The following is a 23,531-nucleotide window of genomic DNA, read 5'->3' as shown; positions in this document are numbered from 1 at the left end:
GCATGCACGGGAGAGGGGCAGAGAGAGAGAGAGAGAGAGAGAGAGAGAGAGAGAGAGAGAATTCCAAGCAGGCTCCCAGGCTGCCAGCGCAAAGCCCGACCTGGGGCTTGATCCCACCAACGAGATCATGACCTGAGTGGATATCAAAACCTGGACGCTCAACCGAATGAGCCACCCAGGTGCCCCAGTTTTTCTTTTAAAGAGATCTTCTCTTTCAAGAATAACTAGTATTATAATGAAATGATATCTGGGATCTGATTTGAAATAATCTGAGGAGAGGAGGTTATGGATGGAATATAGATAGAACACCAGTGACCATGAGCTGATGAACAAGTGGCATACCCTGGGGTTCAAAGTACTACTATTCTCTCAATTTTTATGTTTGAATTTTATATGTTTGTATTTAAAACAATCACAAGAAGTCCTTTTGCAAGACAATAATCAAGATTAAACTGGCCATTGTCTTCTGAAAAAACTGGTATGAAAGCATAGATATAAAGAACCTAGGAAAAAACCTAAGAGCCTTCTCTCTAAAGAATCATTAATGGGAGGGGGCACCTGGGTGGCTCAGTCAGTTAAGTGTCCAACTTCAGCTCGGGTCATGATCTCACAGTTCACAAGTTCAAGCCCTGCACTGGGCTCTGCTGTCAACACAGAGACTGCTTCAGATCCTCTGTCGCCCTCTCTCTCTGCCCCTCCCCCACTTGTGTGCACACTCTCTCTCAAAAATAAACATTTAAAAAAACACAAGAATTATTAATGGCAAGTATATCCAGTGGTTACATCTTGTCATCAGAGCCTAAATTAAGGTAATACTAAATGAGTTTCATATAGAGAAAAAACTGAACTTCTCTGAATTTTACTAGTAGCTGCTTTATCAAGGTTCCTATAGGAGTGAAATGAATAACAAGAAGCGTAACAGAAACATACAAGCTCTTTAAAATGTTTATAATATGTACAAAAAATATATATATCCAAACCAATCATCCAACTTAAAAACTACACTATTCTCAGGGCGCCTGGGTGGCTCAGTTGGTTGGGCAACCGACTTCAGCTCAGGTCATGATCTCACAGTTCATGAGTTCGAGCCCCATGTCAGGCTCTGTGCTGACAGCTCAGAGCCTGGAGCCTGCTTCAGATTCTGTGTCTCCCCTCTCTCTATCCCTCCCCTGCTAACGCTCTGTGTCTCTCTGTCTCTCAATAATAAATAAATGTTAGAAAAATTTTTAAAAAAACAAAACACTACACTATTCTCAAAATTGATTATCTGTGTGCTTCTTCCTGATCCCATAGTCTGCCTCCACCCATCTCCACCAAGAAGCCTTTATTGTCAAAATTATATAATTTGTTACTATACAAACACACAGTTTTACCATAAATTCTTAAAACAATATATTGACTATCATGTTAAATTTAGTATTCTGAAATTTGTTTTTTTTAATAAATTTTTTTAAAGTTTATTTTGAGAGACACAGAGCAAGTGGGGGAGGGGCAGAGAGAGTGGGAGGCAGAGAATCCCAAGCAGGCTCTGCACTGTCAGCTTGGAGCCCAATGTGGGGCTCTAACTCATGAAACCGTGAGATCACGACCTGAGCTGAAACCAAGAGTCGGATGCTTAACCAACTGAGCCACCCAGGCGCCCGTTCTTGTTTTTGTTTTTTTTTTTTTAATCTGAACATTCCTGGATGATTCTTTGGAGTATGAGGTTTTTTGACTTTTTTTTTAAATTTATTTATTGTGAGAGAGAGAAACAGGGGGAGGGAGGGGGGAGGGTCAGAGAATCCCAAGCAGGCTCTACACTGCCAGCACAGAGCCTGATGCGGGGCTCAAACTCACAAACCGTGAGTTCATGACCTGACCTGAAATCAAGAGTGGGAAGCTTAATTGACTGAGCCACACAGCTTCCCCCCCACCCCCGGAGTAGGAGTTTTTTAATTTAAGCTGCTTGTATATATGCCAGCTCCTGCCACTTTCTAGGAATGTGATACTGGGAAAATTATTTTCCTGTGAAGCCTCAGTTTCTTCTTCTATAAAAGTGGAATAATATCTGCTTCAAAAGCTTATTATACAAAAAGCACAGTTCCAGATATATAACAGGTGCTCATAAACGGTAGCTCTTATTGGTTCATATTAGGTATGATTTGTAAAGACCTGGCACATTAAATCCTTTTACTTAATGGAAAAATATTATCTTGCTATCAAGTGTTTCCTTTATATTATGCCCTTAGACTCCTTAGTAATAAGTCAGTCTGTGAATGGACAATTTCTACAGCCACCACCAGAAGTAATTCTGATAGTTCATCTGATCCTTTCATTTTACACACACACTTTTACAGAGGTGACTTATGTCATATCAACTCAGTTCACTAGGAAATAGTCTGAATCCATCAAACTGTTTCTCCCAGGTAATTTAAAAGCTGACAAGGTCAATTCTGATGAGATCAGATTTCATGTTTGCATTCAGGGATGAAGGATTCTAGTACTCTGTCCTCTTAAAACTGACTGAGGCTTCCATGTTCTCCTCAAACTTTGTGTATTCCTGTATACATGGGAAGGCAGAATGAACCTGTAGCAATGAAGAATGCTAGCTCTTGAGTCAGGCCAACCTGGGCTTAGGCCCTGGATCTACTGCTTATTAACTATCTGATTCTGCCCTCTCTGAAGCCAGTTTCCTCATGAATAAAATGACGATAACAATAACATTTATCCTCTGAGGTAACTACTGCCTGTGGCTCTAAAATAGTTTTAAAGGAGATGACTGATCTAATATTAATTCCCTGAACTTCCTTCTTTCTTAAAATGTTCTAAATGCCCAAGTTAAAAAGTGTGACTAGATCATGAAGTGAGAGAACGTCTCTGAAGTGGGTTTTAGCTGATAATATTCCTTCAACACATAATGCTTTGGATATTAACTCAGGTTTTAATAAGACCTATTTTATTTTTCAGGAAAGAATAAGCACATCTGGCAGAACACTGCTGAAAGAAATCCTGAGGTCTGGCTCTTTAGCAGTGAGGCACAAAGAGTAGGGGTAACTGAAGCAAAGACAAAGCCAATGTTAAGAGGAATAAGATGAGAAGAATGAAGGCACTAAGGACTCAAGCAGACAGAGACTGCAGTCAGACATCCATTTCACATGCTAAACCATACAGCAACTTTATTAATGCATCACAGCGGAGCTGATATGAGGCAATGTCCCACAGAAAGGATGAAGAGAAGTTGTCAGAAGACAACCAAGATGTGAGGGGAGGGGAAGTGAGAGGCACACCGCTGCTACATTATTAATACTTAATACAAGAGGAGAAGGGTTACATACAGTGCAACCTTTAAGTCTGGGGTAGAGGTAGATATTGGTCTAGGAGTTCATCAGTAGCTATGTCAGTAGACATTCAAATAAGATGGTGGCCACTCAGAAAATGTCAAAGAGTTCTGGACTCAAGTTCTCAAAGAGGAATCTACTTTGAATAGTATGCCATTTTGGGTATCTGGCTCCTAGTGACTCCAATTCCAGGCCGCCACCTTCTACTTAGCTTCTTCCTGCCACCATCAATAGCAATAAAGTCTTTATCCTTTCTCCTTAATGCCCACCCCCCTTAATTCTGCATGGATTCCAATACTCTTTTCCCCCATCAGTGCTACTTCTATTCACACGAATTAGATCCTTCTACAGAATCAGCACTCTTCTTCAAGAAATAAAAGCTTTGACAGTGTTCACACCAAAAAGTTGGTGTCTCAGGCTGCATAAATCTGGAAACCTGGTGAAAACTGATGGATGGGTAGAAAAAACCTGGAAAGCACCTTCAAAGCAAAAGGCAAATCATTTATAAATAACTTCTATAAATGGATAAGAAAAATACTAAGAACCCAAAAGATACTTGGGCAAAGTTCAGAAAACAATTCTTCAAAGAAGAATTTTAAATTTTAAAGAATTTTTAAAAAAGAAAAAAAATTTAACTTTACTACTAATTGAAGAAATATAAATAAAGTATAGTGAAATGCTATTATTTACGTATCATATATGTCATGATCTGTATTAAAAAAAAAAAAGAAAAAGAAAACGAATATTCCTCAGTATTTGGAATAGTGTGGTAAAAGGAATAGTTTCATATTCTACTGGAGAAAATTTAAATGACTAAAACCTTTCTAGAAAGCAATCTTAAAACTCTGTAGATATAATTCAGTAATTCCACTTTTAGTAATCCTAGTTTAAAGAAATAACTCTAGGGGCGCCTGGGTGGCGCAGTCGGTTAAGCGTCCGACTTCAGCCAGGTCACGATCTCGCGGTCCGTGAGTTCGAGCCCCGCGTCAGGCTCTGGGCTGATGGCTCAGAGCCTGGAGCCTGTTTCCGATTCTGTATCTCCCTCTCTCTCTGCCCCTCCCCCGTTCATGCTCTGTCTCTCTCTGTCCCAAAAATAAATAAACGTTGAAAAAAAAAAATTAAAAAAAAAAAAAAGAAATAACTCTAAACAGAAATTCAGACAATTTATGTAAGACTCATGCCACTTGCTTGTTTTTAAATGTTTATTATTTTTGAGAGAGAGAGAGAGAGACACACACACACACACACAGAATGCGAGTGGGGGTGAGCAGAGAGAGAGGGAGACACAGAATCCAAAGCAGGCTCCAGACTCTGAGCTGTCAGCACAGAGCCCAACATGGGGCTCAAACTCACATGCCGTGAGATCATGACCTATGCAGAAGTCGGATGCTCAACTAACTGAGCTACCCAGGTGCCCCACTTGCTTGTTTGACTAAAAGATTTTATTTTGGGGGACACCTGGGTGGCTCAGTTGGTTAAAAGTGTCTGGTTCTTGGTTTCAGCTAATGTGATGCTCTCACAGTTTGTGAGTTCAAGCCCCGCGTCAGGCTCTGTGTTGATGGCACAGAGCCTGCTTAGGATTCTCTCTCCCCCCCCCTCTCTCTCTGCCCCTCCCCGACTCATACTCTCTTCCTCTCTCTCAAAGTAAATAAACTTTAAAAAAAAAAAAAAAGATTTTATTTTTCTCTACACCCAACATAGGGCTTCAACTCACATTCCCAAGATCAAGAGTCACATGCTCTGTCAACTGAGCCAGCCAGGTGCCCCAAGGCTTGTGCTATTTTGGACGTGTATCTTTAATAGAAGGAAAAAAAAATGGTAAAAAACCTAAGCCTAATATTAAGGGAACCCTTAAACAAGAATCTGCTCTTTTTCTCACCAATCAGAAATTAACCCCCTTCTATTGTATGAGTGGCTAGTGCCTTTATTTTAGTTCTTCAAATGATTTGTGTCATAGTTATGCCCAAGTCTATTTGCCCCACTAGACTGTGTGAATTCCCTGAATATAAATTTGAGGTCCCAGTCAGCTCTGTATCATATCCCTTTACTACCTCTTGAGGACCCCCAGCACCTAGTGCAACACTTCATTAAACAGTAGAAAACAAAATTTTTTGTTAAGGTGAATCACTGTACAAAGCAAATTAATCAACGACTTCAAAGACAGTATAATTTTATACATAAAGGCAAACACACATACATAAAAGACATGAACACCAGATATATACCTGGCCTAATTCTACCACAATTTGGAATAAGCTCAATTCCACAAGATTATAGGAATATTAGACTATATAGAATAATATAGGAGTGTTAGACTGCAAGAGTAAAAATCTATAGCCATGCCCCTTTATCCCCTCCTTCCTGGAACACAGATGTGAGGTCTAAAGATAAAAAAGTCAACTTGAGACCATGAATCAAGAAGTCACAAATCAGTGTGCCTGGGTGGCTCAGTCAGTTAAGCGTCTGACTTCAGCTCAGGTCAGGATCTTGTGGTTTGCGGGTTCAAGCCCCGCATCGGGCTCTGTGCTGAAGCTCAGAGCCTGGAGCCTGCTTTGGATTCTGTGTCTCCCTGTCTCTCTGCCCCTCCCCTGCTTGCACTCTGTCTTTCTCTCTCTCTCAAAAATAAATAAACATTAAAAAAATTATTAAAAAAAAAAAAAAGGAAGCCACAAGTCAAGGACTGTAGAAGCAAAAGAGAAAAGTCTAAATTTTCATTACATCACTGAGCCATTGCCTCACTTTAGATCCTTGTTATATGAGAAAAAGAAACCCTACATATTAAACCTATTGTTAATGGTGTTTTCTGTTACTGTGACTTATAGATTTTTCTGACAGTTACTAACAGGGTTTTGTTACTTGTTCTGACTTAAGAACGATGCATACCCTCTTACTTGGTTACAGTGACTAGTCCAGGAATGGTCACTTAAATCAAATAAAGACTAATCAAAAGTCTTTCTCTAGACTGATCTATGGTTTCAGGAGAACGAACTCCTTTCCAATAAAGGTGAAAAGTCTACAGCTGCTGGCAGACATTCTGTTTGCCCTTGAAAAGCCTATTGAAAACAGACAAGTAGAGTCAAAAGATGGAGATCTCATCTGAGCTCTTAGATCGAGGTCTGTCTGAAACCTACACCAGACTTCCCAATTACCATGCAAACTAACTTGTTTTTTGCTTAAGTTACTTGAATTGTATTTTCAACACTTGCATCCCAAAGAGTCCTATATACTATAGTGTGAAGTAAACACAAAAAAATTCTTTTACAAGTAGAAAAAAACTCTACCCCATTTTAACCCACATAATTCAAGTTACATTTGTCATTCTACAATTGCCTACTATTTCCTTTCATATTGCCCATACTACAACCACATTGAATCACTTGCTCTTTCCTGTATACTGTTCATACTTTTCTATTTATGTGATCTTGCCTACTGTTCTTTTACATTAATGCCCTTCCATCTCAATCTCTAATCACATTTCCTCTGAAACACCACAGACTTTAAGTCCATTAGTAATTCTGACCTTGTGTTACAGTTATTCATGTTCATGCTTTATCTGCCCAACTGTACTATAATATCTCAGTATGTTTGGATTTGTAGATCTCCCCATAAGCCAGTCTGTCTCCAAAATCCATGTTATTTCTACTAAAACTGTGCTATTTCCCAATTGTTAACACCTCAGTAGTTAGGTGTCAATAGTAATATAGTTAATCTACTTTTCCTAGGTACCACAAAAACCATATTGATACAAGAGTGAAGAGTAAATGGGGTACAAATTACATTCAGGTAGGCAAATTCAGGTATATAAAAAAGAAAAAGTCAAACTTTATCTAATTAAAAAAAGCTTTTCGGGGCACATGGGTGGCTCACTCAGTTGAGCATCTGACTCTTGATTTCAGCTCAGGTCATGATCTCACAGTTCCTGAGTTTGAGCCCCACATCGGGCTCTGTACTGACAGCACAGAGCCTGCTTGGGATATTCTCTCTCTCCCTCTCTCTGTAACCCTCCCCTGCTCATGCCCGCTCTTTCTCTCTCAAAATAAATAAACATTTTTAAATTTTTTAATAGAAAATAAAAAAAAGTTCTTCATTAGAGATGTTCAGGTCTTATGATTTTTGCTAAGCCATGCAAGTTAAGCCTAATTTTAGGCCTCAGTCCTTCTCTGTTAGCTCTGAGGCAAGTTTATAGCAAGGAATCTCACCTACACTCACCCACTTACTCACTATTATTTTTCAAGGAGACATCCATGAAAAGAAAATCCACTCCTGACAGTATCCTGACTCTAAGCCACACCTCTGTCTCCAGGCCCAAAGAGTACACAGTTAATGCCTTCAGCTTCCCTAACTCTCCCACCATCTATTTCTTACTAGCTTATTCTTAACACCTTACAATTTTCCCTGCCTTTCATCTTCCCCTCTACCTGGCTTATGGACTATTCTTTAGGTATTGGCACACAGAAACAGACTTCAGAGAGACTACACAGACAAGAGTAATATTCAATAACAGCAGCTACTATTTACTGAACACTTATTACATGCTAAACACAGTGCTAGGTACTTTGTAAAGTGTCTCTGATTCTCATGACAATCCTAATGATGTCAGACTAATTTTATAAACAAGACATCCGATCCTCAAAAGGGTAAGGTCATTTGTCAAATATTATCCAGCTGACAAGTATTAACAGTGGACATTTAAATTCAGACCTGCCTAGTTCCAAAGCCCATGTTTCTCCCACTCTATCATATTGCCAAAAATAAAATTTTGGCTATCCTCCCAGCTTCCACTCTTGTCCCCCACCTCAACAATCCATACATACAGCAACCAGGTGATCCTTTACTCAAATATTAATTCTTTTTTTTTTTTGCTCAAATCCCTCCAAAGGCTCCTCCTTTGCTCCAATTAAAAGCCAAAGTCCTTACTATGGCCTAAGAACCCTATGTGATCTGTCCACTTGTCCCCTCCCCAATTACCTCTCTAATTTCACTGTTTATCTTTCCCTCACTAACTCCACTCCAGCCACACTGGCTTGTCATTCTCTCATACACACCAAGCCTGTTCACAACCAAAAGTCTTTGTACTTACTGTTCCTTCTGCCTGTAACACACTCTCCTCTCCACCTCGAAATCCCTCATTTCCTTTAGGTCTCTGCTCAGATGTCACCTCCTTGATGGGACCTTCCCTACCACCTATTCTAAATTGCTACCCCTTGACCTCAGTATTCTCCATTCTCTTCCTCTGCTTCCTCTTTTTCTCCAAAATACTTATCACCACTTAACATACTGGATGTTTACTTATTTACTGTCAGTATCCCAGTGCTAAAATATAAGCTCCATGAGAACAGGGACTTTGTATATTCTGTTCACTGTATCTGGTATATAGCAGTTGCTTAGTAAATATTTACTAAGTAAATGGAGAGCTTTATTCTTCCTAAATGTTTTAATAAAAATGGTCTCAAACACATTTTCCAGAAAGCAAATACAAAAGCAACCTATCTTTGTTAGTCTAGATTAATTTAACAAATCTTCTCCCCTCAAACAATGCCTTTAAAGAACACTCCTTCTAGTTTTTCCAAAATTGTAGTAGCCATGTCATTGAGCAACAAACTGAGCAGACTGAGCCAACTTACTCAGAGTGTAGTATTATAATCAAATAAAACTTACAGCAAAGTTAATCAGACACATATTTAATGATATGCATAATTGTTATTGTGCTGCACGGTAACTAGGCATAAATGGTAGACACTTCATGTAAATGACTCTAATTACTATTTTTTTTACACAGCCAAACCAAGCATGTCTGGGATCAGATTTAGGGGAAAACAGGAAGGAGGGGAGAGCTGAATACTTAATTCTGGGAGATAAGTCCTCTCTATTATTCCATCCCCTTAGGCATTGGGCGAATGGTCTCCCAGCCTGGGTTATGTGTTTTCAAGAGTAACTCTTTCCCTTCCACGGCAGGAGAGGGGCTCCCTTTAACCAAAAACTGGGCTGAGGGCCTGGCCTCTGTCTCCAGTCATAAAATGTTGAGAGGAACCAAAACAATCACTACTATCTCTGGCAAGGAAAACAGGGGCAGGCAAGATGGTGAAAAAAAAAAAAAAAGAAAAAAAAAACAAACAGACAGTAAAGTTATTGAGGACGTATGATATGCCAGGCACATGGCACAGTAGCAGGTGCTTTACATAATTCCCCTAATTACTTTTCCATCCCACCTATATCCCCAAACTCTGTTCTTAAGACACAGGAATAAATCAAGAGTGGAATAGTTCCAGTGGGGACTCCCTGCTGCAAATTCTCTTATAGGGTCAGAGAGAGTAATTTAGGTTAGCAAGTTAACACTACTAGGAAGACTAAGTGGAAGCTGTTGTCTAGTGGCTGTTTCCCTTGCTTCCTTTTTTTTTTTTTTTAATGTTTGTTTATTTTTAAGAAAGAGACAGAGGGAGACAGAGGATCTGAAGCAGGCTCAGAAGCAGGCTCTGCACTGTCAGTGCAGAGCCTGATATGGGGCTCAAACTCATGCACTACAAGATCATGACCTGAGCAGAAGTCGGACGCTTAACTGAGCCACCCAGGCACCCCTCTTTCGCCTGCTTCCTTCTCTTATCTAACCTATAGGAAGATAAAGGATCCCCTACTTTCCCATGGGTTTATCCAAACCTATTAGCCTTCCTAGCCCAGGTTAAACCAACCCTCTTTCTGAGATTTCATCCCTATTCACTGCAGCTCTCCATATTCCTATTGCACTTACAGTCAGAATCATTCATGTAGGGGTGCCTGGGTGGCTCATTCAATTAAGTGTCTGACTTCAGCTCAAGTCATGATCTCACAGTTCATGAGTTCAAGCCCTGCAACGGGCTCACTGCTGTTAACTCAGAACCTGCTTCATATCCTCTGTCCACCTCTCTCTCTGCCCCTCTCCTACTTGCTCTCTCTCTCTCTCTCTCAAAAATAAATAAACTTTAAAAAAAAAATCACTCATACAGGTACATCATCATTCACTTTATGTCATCTTGTAATTAATTTCTTAGGTTAATATTTATCTCCCCAATGACACTGCAAGCTCCTTAATGGCAGAAATGTCTCAAACTTCTTTAGTAACCCATGTTAAGTTCTAGCACCATTTAAAAAAAAAAAAAGTTCCGGGGCGCCAGGATGGCTCAGTCAGTTGAGCGTCCGACTTCAGCTCAGGTCATGATCTCTCAGTCTGTGAGTTCAAGCCCCGGGTCAGGCTCTGTGCTGACAGCTCAGAGCCTGGAGCCTGTTTCAGATTCTGTGTCTCCCCCTCTTTCTGCCCCTCCCCCTGTCTCTCTCTCTCTCCCTGTCAAAAATAAACATTAAAAAAATTTTTTTTAAATAAAAAAAACAACCAAGCATAAATATTTCAATGAAATGAAGTTAAGGAAATAGGGGATAGAAAGTAATCAAATTTCTCACTGTAGGTACACAAGCTGGTGTTGATATTTACAGTATTCTACATTTCTCTTTATTATACTCCTCAGCTAATTTTTAAAACAAATTTCCCTTGAAAAAGAAAGTGTTCCTGTTATTCAGGATATAGCAGACATCTTTTCAACGTTTATTTATTTTTTCGGACAGAGAGAGACAGAGCATGAACGGGGGAGGGGCAGAGAGAGAAGGAGACACAGAATCGGAAACAGGCTCCAGGCTCTGAGCCATCAGCCCAGAGCCTGACGCGGGGCTCGAACTCCCGGACCGCGAGATCGTGACCTGGCTGAAGTTGGATGCTTAACCGACTGCGCCACCCAGGCGCCCCTAGCAGACATCTTTAAATGGATATCTGAGACAGTTGGATCAGGGCTAAAAGACATACAGTGCCAATAACATACATACTTCCAATTTATCAGAAAACACACATATATCTACATCTGAAAGACTGCTCAAAACCAGAGTGTAAATCCCACTGAGCAGCATTCCACAGGGTCACTGACACTTGTCCCAGGGGAATAAAGAGAACCTGAAAGGATTTCCCTGAATGAACGACAATGCAAGTCTCAGTCTCCTTTGCCCACCTGATGGTGTCAGCTTCTCAACAAGTTCAATGACAACAACCTGGTTCTGGTGGTATAAGTTGTGGTTCAGAAAACTTAAAAACAATGCTGAACTCATTTCAACAGTAAGATGAATTGTGAATTGCCCCACTAAACTCTAGTAAGGAAGAACAAGCTAAAAAGCAAGTATCATATAACTGAAAGATGTCTTTGGACAGTAATGAATACCAAAGCCTGCTGTTTAAGCACAGACTATCAGAGTTCAGTCTGGGAGGTGTCAGCAAGAGCTACTTTATACTACCCTTTACCTAACAGCTCTGACCATAAAGTTATTTTTTCTACAGCTCAAGGTACAATCAGCTTCTCAAACTCATTTATCTCTGGACCTCAATGCTGTGTAGGTTGTTGACTCAGATAATTAATACCAGCTGGATAAGCATGTTTGGTGAGATGTGCAAGATAGTTTCTTCCTTCTCCGGTCACCAGATGTCCAACCCCAGAGTTCTTTCAGTCACTGGAACTCTCTGCTAAAAAAATCAGACTGAAGAGCTCTGTCAAATTAAAATTGCATCTAAAGCCCAGTCCTTCAGTGTTCTACTAGAAGGTGATGATGATCAAATGTAGGTCTTCAACTTTCACTACATTTAAAAGATGACCATGCTATTATAATGATGCTTAAAAATGATGACAAAATCTCAAACCCAGTAATTCTACCAAGAATAGTAACAGCCAACTAAAAGTTCTTAAGTACTGGGGTGCCTGGGTGGCTCAATTGGTTAAGCATCTGACTTTGGCTCAGGTCACAATCTCGCAGTTTTTGGGTTCAGACCCTGTGTCGGGCTCTGTGCTGGCACCTTGGAGCCTGGAGCCTGCTTCAGATTCTGTGTCTCCCTCTCTCTCTCTGCCATTCCTCTACTTGTGCTCTCTCTCAAAAATAAACAAACATTAAAAAAAAATTGTTTTTAAGTTCTTAAGTTCTTACTCAATGTGCTAGGAATTGTACTATGCACTTTCCCTAAGATATCTCATTTAACCTTTAAAAAAATAAACAAGGTCACTACTGTTAATTTGAAAGCTGCATAAAAGGAAGGTAGGAAATCAGCACAGAATCACACACTGCTAAGTGACAAAGATGGGATTCAATCTCAAAATAACTAGACTCTAGAGCCCATCTTTTTTTACTATCACCCGAGCTAGTGATATACATCCTTGGGAAATAACCCCAAAATACAGCAACAACTTCATGCATAATAGGCTCAACAACATGGTGACCTGAATCATGCTAAATGCATAACAGTTAAGTAAATGGAGGCAATTCAGATCACGGAATATTTAGCATTAAAAATATTTTTACAGGCACCTGGGTGGTTCAGTCAGTTAAGCATCCGACTTCAGCTCAGGTCATGATTTCATGGTCTGCGAGTTTGAGCCCCTCTTTGGGATCTCTGCTGTCAGCACAGAGCCTACTTCAGATTCTCTGTCCCCTTCTCTCTGTCCCTCCCCCACTCACATGTGCTCGCTCTCTCTCAAAGATAAATAAGCATTAAAAATTTATAGATTTTTTCTTTCAACAACCAGACCAAAACACACCTAGAGTCTGGCATCCTTTTATTATATTTTTTGTGTTATTTTTAATTTTTATTTTATTATTTTTTATTTTATTAATTTTCTTCCTCCAAAATGATGAAACGAAGGAATTCACCCCAAAAGAAAGAACAGGAAGAAATGACAGTCAGGAACTTAATCAACACAGATACAACCAAGATGTCTGAACCAGAATTTAGAATCGCGATAATAATACTAGCTGGGGTTGAAAAAAGCACAGAATCCCTTTCTGCAGAGATAAAAGAAGTAAAAATCTAGTTAGGATGAAATTAAAAATGCTATAACTGAGATGCAATCTCAAATGGCTGCCACGGTGGCAAGGATGGATAAAGCAGAGCAGCGAATCAGCAATGCAGAGGACAAACTTATGGAGAATAATGAAGCAGAAAAAAAGAGGGAGAGTAAGGCAAAAGTACAATATAAGAATTAGAGAATTCAGTGACTCATTAAAAAAGAATAACATCAGAATCATAGGGATCCCAGAAGATGAAGAGAGAGGCAAAGGGGTAGAAGGTTTTTGTGAGCAAATCATAGCAGAAAACTTTCCTAACCTGGGGAAAGACACAGACATCAAAATCCAGGAAGCACAGAGAACTCCCATTGGATTCAACAAAAACCGACCATCAACAAGGCCTATCACAGTCAAATTCACAAAATACTCAGGCAAGGAAAGAATCATAAGAATAGCAAGGGAAAAGAAGTCCTTAACCTACAAAGGAAGACAGATCAGGTTTGCAGCAGACCTATCCACAGAAACTTGGCAGCCCAGAAAGGAGTGGCAGGATATATTCAATGTGCTGAATCGGGAAAATATGCAGCCAAGAATTCTTTATCCAGCAAGGCTGTCATTCAAAACAGAGGGAGAGATAAAAAGTTTCCCAGACAAACAAAAACTAAGAAGTTCATGACCACTAAACCAGCCCTGCCAGAAATTTTAAGGGGGACTCTCTGAGGGGAGAAAAGATGAAACAAAACAAAAAATACCAAAAGCAACAAAGACTAGAAAGGACCAGAGAACACCACCAGAAACTCCAACTCTACAGGCAACACAATGGTAATAAATTCGTATCTTTAAGTACTCACTCTAAATGTCAACTGACTAAATGTTCCAATCAAAAGACATAGGGTAACAGAATGGATAAGAAAACAAGATCCATCTATATGCTATTTACAAGAGACCCATTTTACACCTAAAGACACCTTCAGATTGAAAGTAAGGGGATGGAGAACCATCTATCATGCTAATGGTTGCAAAAGAAAGCTGGAGCAGCCATACTTATATCAGACAATCTAGATTTTAAAATAAAGACAGTAACAAGAGATGAAGAAGGGCATTATATCATAATTAAGGGGTTTATCCAACAAGATCTAACAATTCTAAACATTTATGCCCCAAATGTGAGAGCACCCAAATATATAAATTAATCACAAACATACAGAAAAACTCATTGATAATAATACCATAAATAATATGGGACTTCAAGACCCCACTTACAACAATGGACAGATCATCTAAACAGAAAATCAACAAGGAAACAAAGGCTTTGCAGGATACACCGGACTGGATGGACTTAACAGATATATTCTACCAAACTTTTTTTTTTTTATAAATTTTTTTTTTCAACGTTTATTTATTTTTGGGACAGCGAGAGACAGAGCATGAACGGGGGAGGGGCAGAGAGAGAGGGAGACACAGAATCGGAAACAGGCTCCAGGCTCTGAGCCATCAGCCCAGAGCCTGACGCAGGGCTCGAACTCACGGACTGCGAGATCGTGACCTGGCTGAAGTCAGACGCTTAACCGACTGCGCCACCCAGGCGCCCCTCTACCAAACTTTTAAAGAGAGTTAACACCTACTCTTTTGAAGCTGTTCCAAAAAATAGAAATGGAAGGAAAACTTCCAAACTCATTCTATAAGGCCAGCATTACCTTGATTCCAAAACCCAGATAAAGACCTCACTAAAAAAGAGAACTACAGACCACTTTCTCTGACGAACATGGATACAAAAATCCTCAACAAGATACACTGGCCAATGGGTTCCAACAATACACTAAAAGAATTATTCACCATGACCAAGTGGGATTTATACCTGGGATATAGGGCTGGTTCAATATGCACAAAACAATCAATGGGATACATCACATCAATAAAAGAAAGGACAAGAACCACATGATCCTATCAATAGATGCAGAGAAAGCATCTGACAAAACACAGCATCCTTTCTTGATAAAAGCCTTCTAGGGACAGAAAGATCATATCTCAATCATAAAAGCCATATATGAAAGACCCACAGCTAATATCATCCTCAATGGGGGAAAACTGAGAGCTTTCTCCCTAAGGTCAGGAACACAACAGGGATGTCCACTCTCACCACTGTTATTCAACATAGCGTTGGAAGTCCTAGCCTCAGTAATCAGACAACATAAAAGAGTAAAAGGCATCCAAATTGGCAAGGAGGAAGCCAAACTTTCACTCTTCGCAGATGACATGATACTCTATATGGAAAACCCAAAAGATTCTACCAAAAAACTGCTAGAACTGATCCATGAATTCAGCAAAGTCGCAGGATATAAAATCAATGCACAGAGATTGGTTGCATTTCTATACACCACTAATAAAGCAACAGAAAGAGAAATCAAAGAACCAATCCCATTTACAATTGCACCAAAACCATAAAATACCTAGGAATAAACCTAACCAAAGAGGTGAAAAATCTATACACTGAAAACTATAGAAAGGTTATGAAAGAAATTGAAGAAGACACAAAAAAATGGAAAAATATTCCATGCTCATGGATTGGAAGAACAAATATTGTTAAAATGTCAATACTGCCCAAAGCAATCTACATATTCAATGTAATCTCTATCAAAATAGCACCAGCATTCTTCACAGAGCTAGAACAAACAATCCTAAAATGTGTATGGAACCAGAAAAGACCCTGGATAGCCAAAGTAATGTTGAAAAAGAAAACCAGAGCTGGAGGTATCACCATCCTGGACTTCAAGATGTATAACAAAGCTGTAATCATCAAGACAGTACGATACTGGCACAAAAACAGACACATAGATCAATAGAACAGAAGACAGAACCCAAAAATGGACCCACAAATGTATGGCCAACTAATCTTTGACAAAGCAGGAAAGAATATCCAGTGGAATAAAGACAGTCTCTTCAGCAAAAGGGTGTTGGGAAAACTGGACAGCAAAATGTAGATAAATGAACCTGGACCACTGTCTTATACCATATACAAAAATAAACTCAAAATGGATGAAAGATCTAAATGTAAGACAGGAAGCCATCATAATCCTTGAGGAAAAACCAGGCAAAAACCTCTTTGACCTTGGCTGCAGCAACTTCTTACTCAACATGTCTCCAGAGGCAAGGGAAACCAAAACAAAAATGAACTATTGGGACCTCGTCAAAATAAAAAGTTTCTGCACAGCGAAGGAAACAATCAGCAAAACTAAAAGGCAACCGACAGAATGGGAGAAGATATTTGCAAATGACATATCAGATAAAGGGTTAGTATCCAAAATCTATAAAGAATTTAGCATACTCAACACCCAAAAAACAAATAATCCAGTGAAGAAATGGACAAAAGACATGAATAGACACTTTTCCAAAGAAGACATCCAGATGGCCAACCAACACATGAAATGATGCTTAACATCACTCATCATCAGGGAAATACAAATCAAAACCACAATGAGATACCACCTCACACCAGTCAGAATGGCTAAAATTAACAACTCAAGCAACAAGAGATGTTGGTGAGGGTGCGGAGAAAGGAGATCCCTTTTGCACTGCTGGTGGGAATGCAAACTGGTGCAGCCACTCTGGAAAACAGTATGGAGGTTCCTCAAAAAGTTAAAAATAGAACTACTCTACGACCCAGCAACTGTACTAGGTATTTATCCAAGGGATACAGGCGTGTTGTTTTGAAGGGACACATGCACCTCGATGTTTACAGCGGCACTATCGACAGTAGCCAAAGTGTGGAAAGAGTTCAAATGTCCATCAACACATGAATGGATAAAGATGAGGTGTGTGTGTGTGTATATATATATATATATATATATATATATATATACACACACACATACAATGGAGTATTATTTGGCAATCAAAAAGAGTGAAATCTTGCCATTTGCAATTATGTGGATGGAACTAGAGGATATTATGCTAAGCAAAATTAGAGGAAGACAAATAGCATATGATTTCACTCATATGTGGAATTTAAGACACAAAAGATATGAACATAAGGGAAGGGAAGCAAAAATGATATAAAAACAAGGAGGGGGACAAAACATAAGAGACTCTTAAGTACAGAGAACAAACTGAGGGTTGTTGAAGTGGTTGTGGGTGGGGGGATGGGCTAAATGGGTAAGGGGCATTAAGGATTACACTTGTTGGGATGAGCACTGGGTGTTATACATAGGGGATAAATCACTGGAATCTACTCCTAAAATCATTATTGCACTATATGCTAACTAACTTGGATGTAAATAAGTAAACAAATAAATTAAGTTAAAAAAATATATATATATACATATATACATATATATACACATATAACTTTAGTAACATGGGGGAAATTTTATGCTAGTAAGTAGAAAAAGCAAAACAGAAAATTCTACAGATGGTGAGATGTCCACTATATAAAAAGCATATCTGTACATGGAAAGATCTAAATTTACTGCTAAATAAAAAAAGGCAAGTTATAGAATAATATATATACTATAGCATGGTCCCATTTATGTAAGTAGTATGTGACTCATTTTAAGTATTTAATAAATATGGGGCACCTGGGTGGCTCAGTCGGTTAAGCTTCCAACTTCAGCTCAGGTCATGATCTTGTGATTCATGAGTTCGAGCCCCACCTCAGGCTCTGTACTGACAGCTCAGGGCCTGGAGCCTGCTTTGGATTCCGTACCTCCCTCTCTCTCTGCCCCTCCCCTGTTCACACTCTGTTTCTCAAAAATGAATAAACATTAAAAAAAAAGTTTTAACAAATAAATATAAACAATTATTATTACAATGAACATGTACTACTTTATAATCAGAAAAATCTACAAATTTATTTAATTATAAGTTTATAAGTTTAGGTACTTCCTTACATAATAAATAAAAAGTGTGTTATATCGGAAAAATTAAATAACATGTGCCTTTCTTTCCTGGAATTCCTACCTTATAAAATACTTCACAATTATACAATTTCAGACTAAATACTTCCAAGTTATGGGAATCAAGTGGGACTAAGAAGTGCAACACGCTTAAGGAAAGGCAGGATTGGGGATGGTAATGGACTGTGATCAACAAGCAGATTCTCTTGGTCAATATCTCACACTGCACCAAAACTAAGGTTTTTGATGTAGTCTTCAAGAGGTAACCAACGGTTCCAGGGTGATACAGCAGAGACATATAGCACATGAACAGAAATGGGGGATACTTTTTGGCTTCTGTTTTTAGTTAGAATTTCTACACACATAAATAAACCCCACAAGGGATTTATTTTGAATAAAAAAAAAAAACAACAGGCAACTCTTATAACATTGTGTAAATTACACTTCAATTTTGAAAAAAAACAGGCAACCCTAGAACTTAATTCCTCAAGCTCCATGGAATCTCAATATTTGAAATAAAAGATGAAATGGAAGGTCCACAGCATCATACTGATTTTTGGCCCACCTATACCAAGATGAAAGATTTTTTCCCTCCCTTTCTCCTAAGTATGTGCAACAAAAGAGCATACCTGCCAAAGAAATAAAGAACAGATATGGGAAAGAGAAAAAGACAAACCCAACAACTTTAACTTTGAGGAAGAGTGGTCTGTTTTTCCTGTACTGTATTATAGAGGATTACAAAACTATCATGCAAAGAAAAGTTTGATAAATCCTGGTAAGTCTTACCTGTACTTGGCCCTATTCCATTGCAGTACATGGCATGTCGCTCAATCTTTGTGGGTGGAAAGTCTTGGTCACATAGTGGGCAGGACACCTGGGTACTGGATGAGACAGTAGAAATAGCTATTTCCTTCTCAGCATTTTCCCTGTTATCAACCTGAAGAAAATAACAAATGGCAACTATAATAACTTTACTTTATAATACATCTTTTCCTTCAAAGAACTGCAAGAGAGTCCATCCCATATTTCATTTACTTTCTAAGAAAATACCAATCAGTTTGCCAAATTCAGGTCTGAAGATTGGGAGATACACTAATATAGTTAATACTTATTCAGTGCCCGCATACTATATGCTAAGCACTCTGCATGTAATACTCACTTAAGCCTCATAGCAATCTTACAAAGGTATTAACATCATCTTTCTTACACATGAAGAAAGCACTGTCCAATACAGTAAAGCAACTTGCCCAAAGTTGGAGAACAAATAAGAGGCAGAGCTGAAATTTAAATCAAGAACTATTTGGCTCCAAAATCTGAGGGCATTCTCTCTCTCATGCTCTTAAGTCAGTATGCTTATCAACAGCATCTCAAAGAAACTTTTTCAATGTCATAAAGAACTGTAAGCATTGCAAGTGACTTCAGACATAAGGAGTTAGGAAAGGAGAGTTCTAAGCAAAAGGAGCATAACTAAAATTTAAGAGCTAGGCCTCACCTTAGACCAGTAAGATATACCACCTCTTCTGTTTTATCTGTGACTTCTGGATCAAAAGTGGAAATAGAACTAAGACCCAAATATTTAAGAATGGTCAAATAAAAGTCATTAAGACAATTCTGCCAAAGCCATTCTTATACCTTCTCTCTCTTATTCCTCTCAGTGTTTTATAATCACCATTTTTCCTACAGTTGCCAGTGTCTCTGAGAGGCAGTTTTATTTTACCTTTACAGGTCAGATCCAAGAACTCTGCAGCGATTAATTCAACAGTATGCGTGAGCACTGCAGCACTACTGCCTAACACTTGCTTCAAAGGACAGCATGTCCTAACCAATCAATGTGAAACTGTCCTGTATAGCCAGCCACTGCTTCCACTTAAGAGCAAGGAACACCTGGGCTGTTATTATGCCTTACTATGGGAAAAAAAATAAACCCTCTTCTGGTACAAGGACCAAAACTGCAACAGGTAGATAATTTGAGCTCCGAGGCAACTGGGTTTTTGTTTTGTTTTGTTTTGTTTTGATTTGATTTAGGCCACCCTTAAAATCTACTGCCTGTGAATGAGATCCAACAGAGGGAAACAGGCCATCTAAATACCAAGTCAAACAGTTTCTACAATTGCCAGAAAATGTTGTTTTCAACACACCTGCCTTTTACTTGAAAAGACATACTGTGAAAGGGTGAAAAAAGAAACAAGAAAAAGAACTAACAGTGGTTGAGTTCATATTCTATACTAGGCCTGGGCAAGGATTTTCCATACCTGTCTCTCACAACCCAACTGGCAGAGGTATCACTAGCTCCAGGATTACAGAAGAGGAAATTGAGATTTGTTTGAAAGATAAAGTAACCTGCTTGCTGATCACAAAGTTAGGAAGTGGCCAATCTAGACTTGAACCCAGGCTTGTGTGGCATCAAAACTTTAGTATTTCCATTATACCATATTTTGGCAAAAGCAAAAAAGCATCCCCTCTACTTTGTTTCTGGAAGCTGACCCTGCCAACTATTGGGAGATGATCTGGTTCTATTATTCTTCTCTAAAAGGTGGGGAGAACCAACTGTGTCTGGAAGTTCTGGATGTCATTTATTCCAAGCTTAGTCACTTAGCTTCTCAGAAACCCAGGTTCCTCTGTTCATAAATCTTACACTGAAAAGTTGTCTTATGCATGCAAAGCCATTTGAACAGAAGGGAGAAAAATCAATATACTCTAAAACTTGCAAGTAGTTTTGAGTTACTGAAAGTTAATGGCAATTGAGTAGTTACTTGGCATTCTAAAGTTCACTAAGCACAGAAATGTTATATGACATGAATGTCACTGGTGCTCACACCCAGCACTAACACTCTTTTGTATTCATCACCAGCTCTGTAAAATGCACAGAATGTACCTTCAACTATTAATGTATTCAAGAAGGAGTAGTCTATTATTGTCTTATTGTGAATACAATACCATTTCCAATCACATTCATAGGCAACCCAGAAGGTTTCTGAACATTTTTATATAAAGGAAGATTTTTTTCAGCACCATTTAAAAGTTCTATTTAAATATTAACTATAATGGAGGAATCTCAAGAGGAAAACATATAAGCGAGGCAGGTTTTTATTAGGGCTGTGTAGTCAGGGATTCAGTCTCTGAAGAGCTGCCTCTACTCCTTTTAAAATACTACCCAGTCAGGGGCGCCTGGGTGGCGCAGTCGGTTAAGCATCCGACTTCAGCCAGGTCACGATCTCGCGGTCCGTGAGTTCGAGCCCCGTGTCAGGCTCTGGGCTGATGGCTCAGAGCCTGGAGCCTGTTTCAGATTCTGTGTCTCCCTCTCTCTCTGCCCCTCCCCCGTTCATGCTCTGTCTCTCTCTGTCCCAAAAATAAATAAACGTTGAAAAAAAAAAATTAAAAAAAATAAAATAAAAAAATAAAATAAAATACTACCCAGTCATTTCTCAAATAAGGTACTTGGACACTGAATCTTGATCACTTAAAGGTTAGCCCTTACCTTCTGGCCTCAAAAGAAATCTCACTTCAAGAAATGAACCAAGTGAAAATAAAAGTACGTCCTACAAGTCACCAACCCCCTCCCACTCCCCCATCCAGTTTATCTAAACAGAAAGCTGTTTAGTTAGATCTTTCCCCTCTTTTCCATAGGACTCAACACAGTTTACTTAAAAACCAACTGACTACACCAACTGTTTGATGCTGAGTAACTTCTATTAACATTTCTGAGAAAAGACTATCTGAAACTCCAACCAAGGGGTTCTCTCAGGCAAGATATTCAGAAAATACTATTTCCAAAGGAACCTGACCACTGCAAGAAGTCAAATCAAGGATTACAGTTCTGCCGTGGTATTCCAAATAAATACTTTTGAGCAATTCTCTGTCATTAGTAAGTTAGTATCCCTGAACAGCCACAATATATTACAAAGCAGTAAAATAATAACTGGTTCCACATACATACTTCTACTTGTGCCAAATCTCTACTATGTGTTTTATATTCTTTATCTAATTTAATCTTCAGAGCAACCCAGTAAAATAGGTTCTTTTTTGTCTCCATTTTACATATGAAGAACTGAAATTCAAAAAAAGCATTCTTCTTCTATGTTCCCCTAATGCCCTGGGAATCTCTATCATTACATTTGTCAGACCACATTAAAATTATCTATGTGTCTATCTCCTCCCTTACCACCAGGACCCTTTGAGAGAAGCGACTGTTTTTTTGTTGTTGTTGTTTTATCTTTGTATCTCAAGAGTCTAAAACAATGACTGGCACACAGTACACAAACTATAGTATGTCAAATATATGAAATGAATAAAACAATTAAGTCCAATGCTCAAAGCTCCTTGCACTACACCATACCACCTTCCAATAAACAAGAAATTTTAGGACAAATGAACCTTTACACAGATTCTAAGAGTAAGGGACCACACCCATTCTGATACTATCTTTGTGCTCATAAAATGTTCAGATTCTACCTTTCTAATAAGCAACTTGTAACTAGTAAATGATTGGGTAAAAACTACAGTATCTCTAACATTTTTTAATAGAAATTTCTAAGGCTATTTATAGACATCTATAGATACCAGCAAACAGCAACACCGAAAAGAGGACATCCGATGTAAGAAAGGCCATACACACACCTCTATCCATTTGATGTGTAGCGGTGCAGACTATAAATCCTAAATAGGGGTTGCGCTCTTTGCCCCAAAGAACAGTCTCCTTTGCAGTCACAGGTGGATAAGAAATCAGCCTTGATAAACAAAAGGACTGTAGGGCTTCTTCTGTAGTTAAAATGACTCTGTTAGTATCACTCTGTTCTCCATCCCTATTTACAAGGTTCTGGTCCCTCCCTGGGAAGCCATTTTGACATTCTCTAACAGGATCTGTCCTTAGGTCACTCTGTTGCAGAGATTGTCACCATCTTCCCTACCATCACTAGCATCAGGGAATCTTTGTCAGGTGTGACAGATCAGGTTGCAGGGAACCACACAGTGTGCATGATTCATGAAAGCAGAATTTCTACCCAGTTACCTGCAATGAGGAGACCAGGGAAGGGATCTACTTTCTATTGTAAAAACTGTTTTCAAAAGACCTAGACTATAAAAAGGACTAAGAGAATGAAACTTTTTTTTTTTTTTAAATGCTCAGGATAAGATAGCATACACAAATGTAACCAAAATATTTATCCATAGAAAAATTAGTTTAATTCTCAGGGTGCTTTTCAGAGCAACAGATTTTAAAGATTCTAAAATTTTTTAAATTATTGGTAAATTACTTCATCAGACTCAATATGAAAAATATATACTGAAAATTTTAATTAGAAGTATGAACTTGTAGGGCATCTGGGTGGCTCAGTTGGTTGAGCGTCCAACTCTTGATTTTGGCTCAGGTCATGATCCCAGGGTTGTGGGACTGACCCCCACATCAACCTTAACACTGAGTGCAGAGCCTGCTTAAGAGTCTCTCTCCCTCTCTCTCTCTCTCTCTCCCTCTCTCTCTCTC

The 23,531-nt window shown here is 38.9% G+C and overlaps 1 protein-coding gene across 3 annotated transcripts in view; it reads right to left on the bottom strand.

Moving 5' to 3' along the window:
• Window positions 1-23,531, bottom strand: part of UIMC1 (ubiquitin interaction motif containing 1) — a 119,590-nt gene that overhangs the window by 23,182 nt on the left and 72,877 nt on the right. For all 3 annotated transcript variants that reach the window (XM_047090689.1, XM_047090702.1, XM_047090694.1), the window contains one exon: window positions 18,839-18,989. In XM_047090689.1, coding sequence (XP_046946645.1) covers window positions 18,839-18,989 — 151 coding nt within the window. The remainder of the gene's footprint in view (window positions 1-18,838; window positions 18,990-23,531) is intronic.

The sequence above is a fragment of the Lynx rufus genome, unplaced genomic scaffold (assembly GCF_022079265.1).
Source record: "Lynx rufus isolate CCGP_SWC_20201006 ecotype Redwood Valley unplaced genomic scaffold, mLynRuf1.p SCAF_1, whole genome shotgun sequence".
Classification (NCBI taxonomy): Eukaryota; Metazoa; Chordata; class Mammalia; order Carnivora; family Felidae; genus Lynx; species Lynx rufus.
This window is presented reverse-complemented; position numbering and strand designations above follow the sequence as displayed.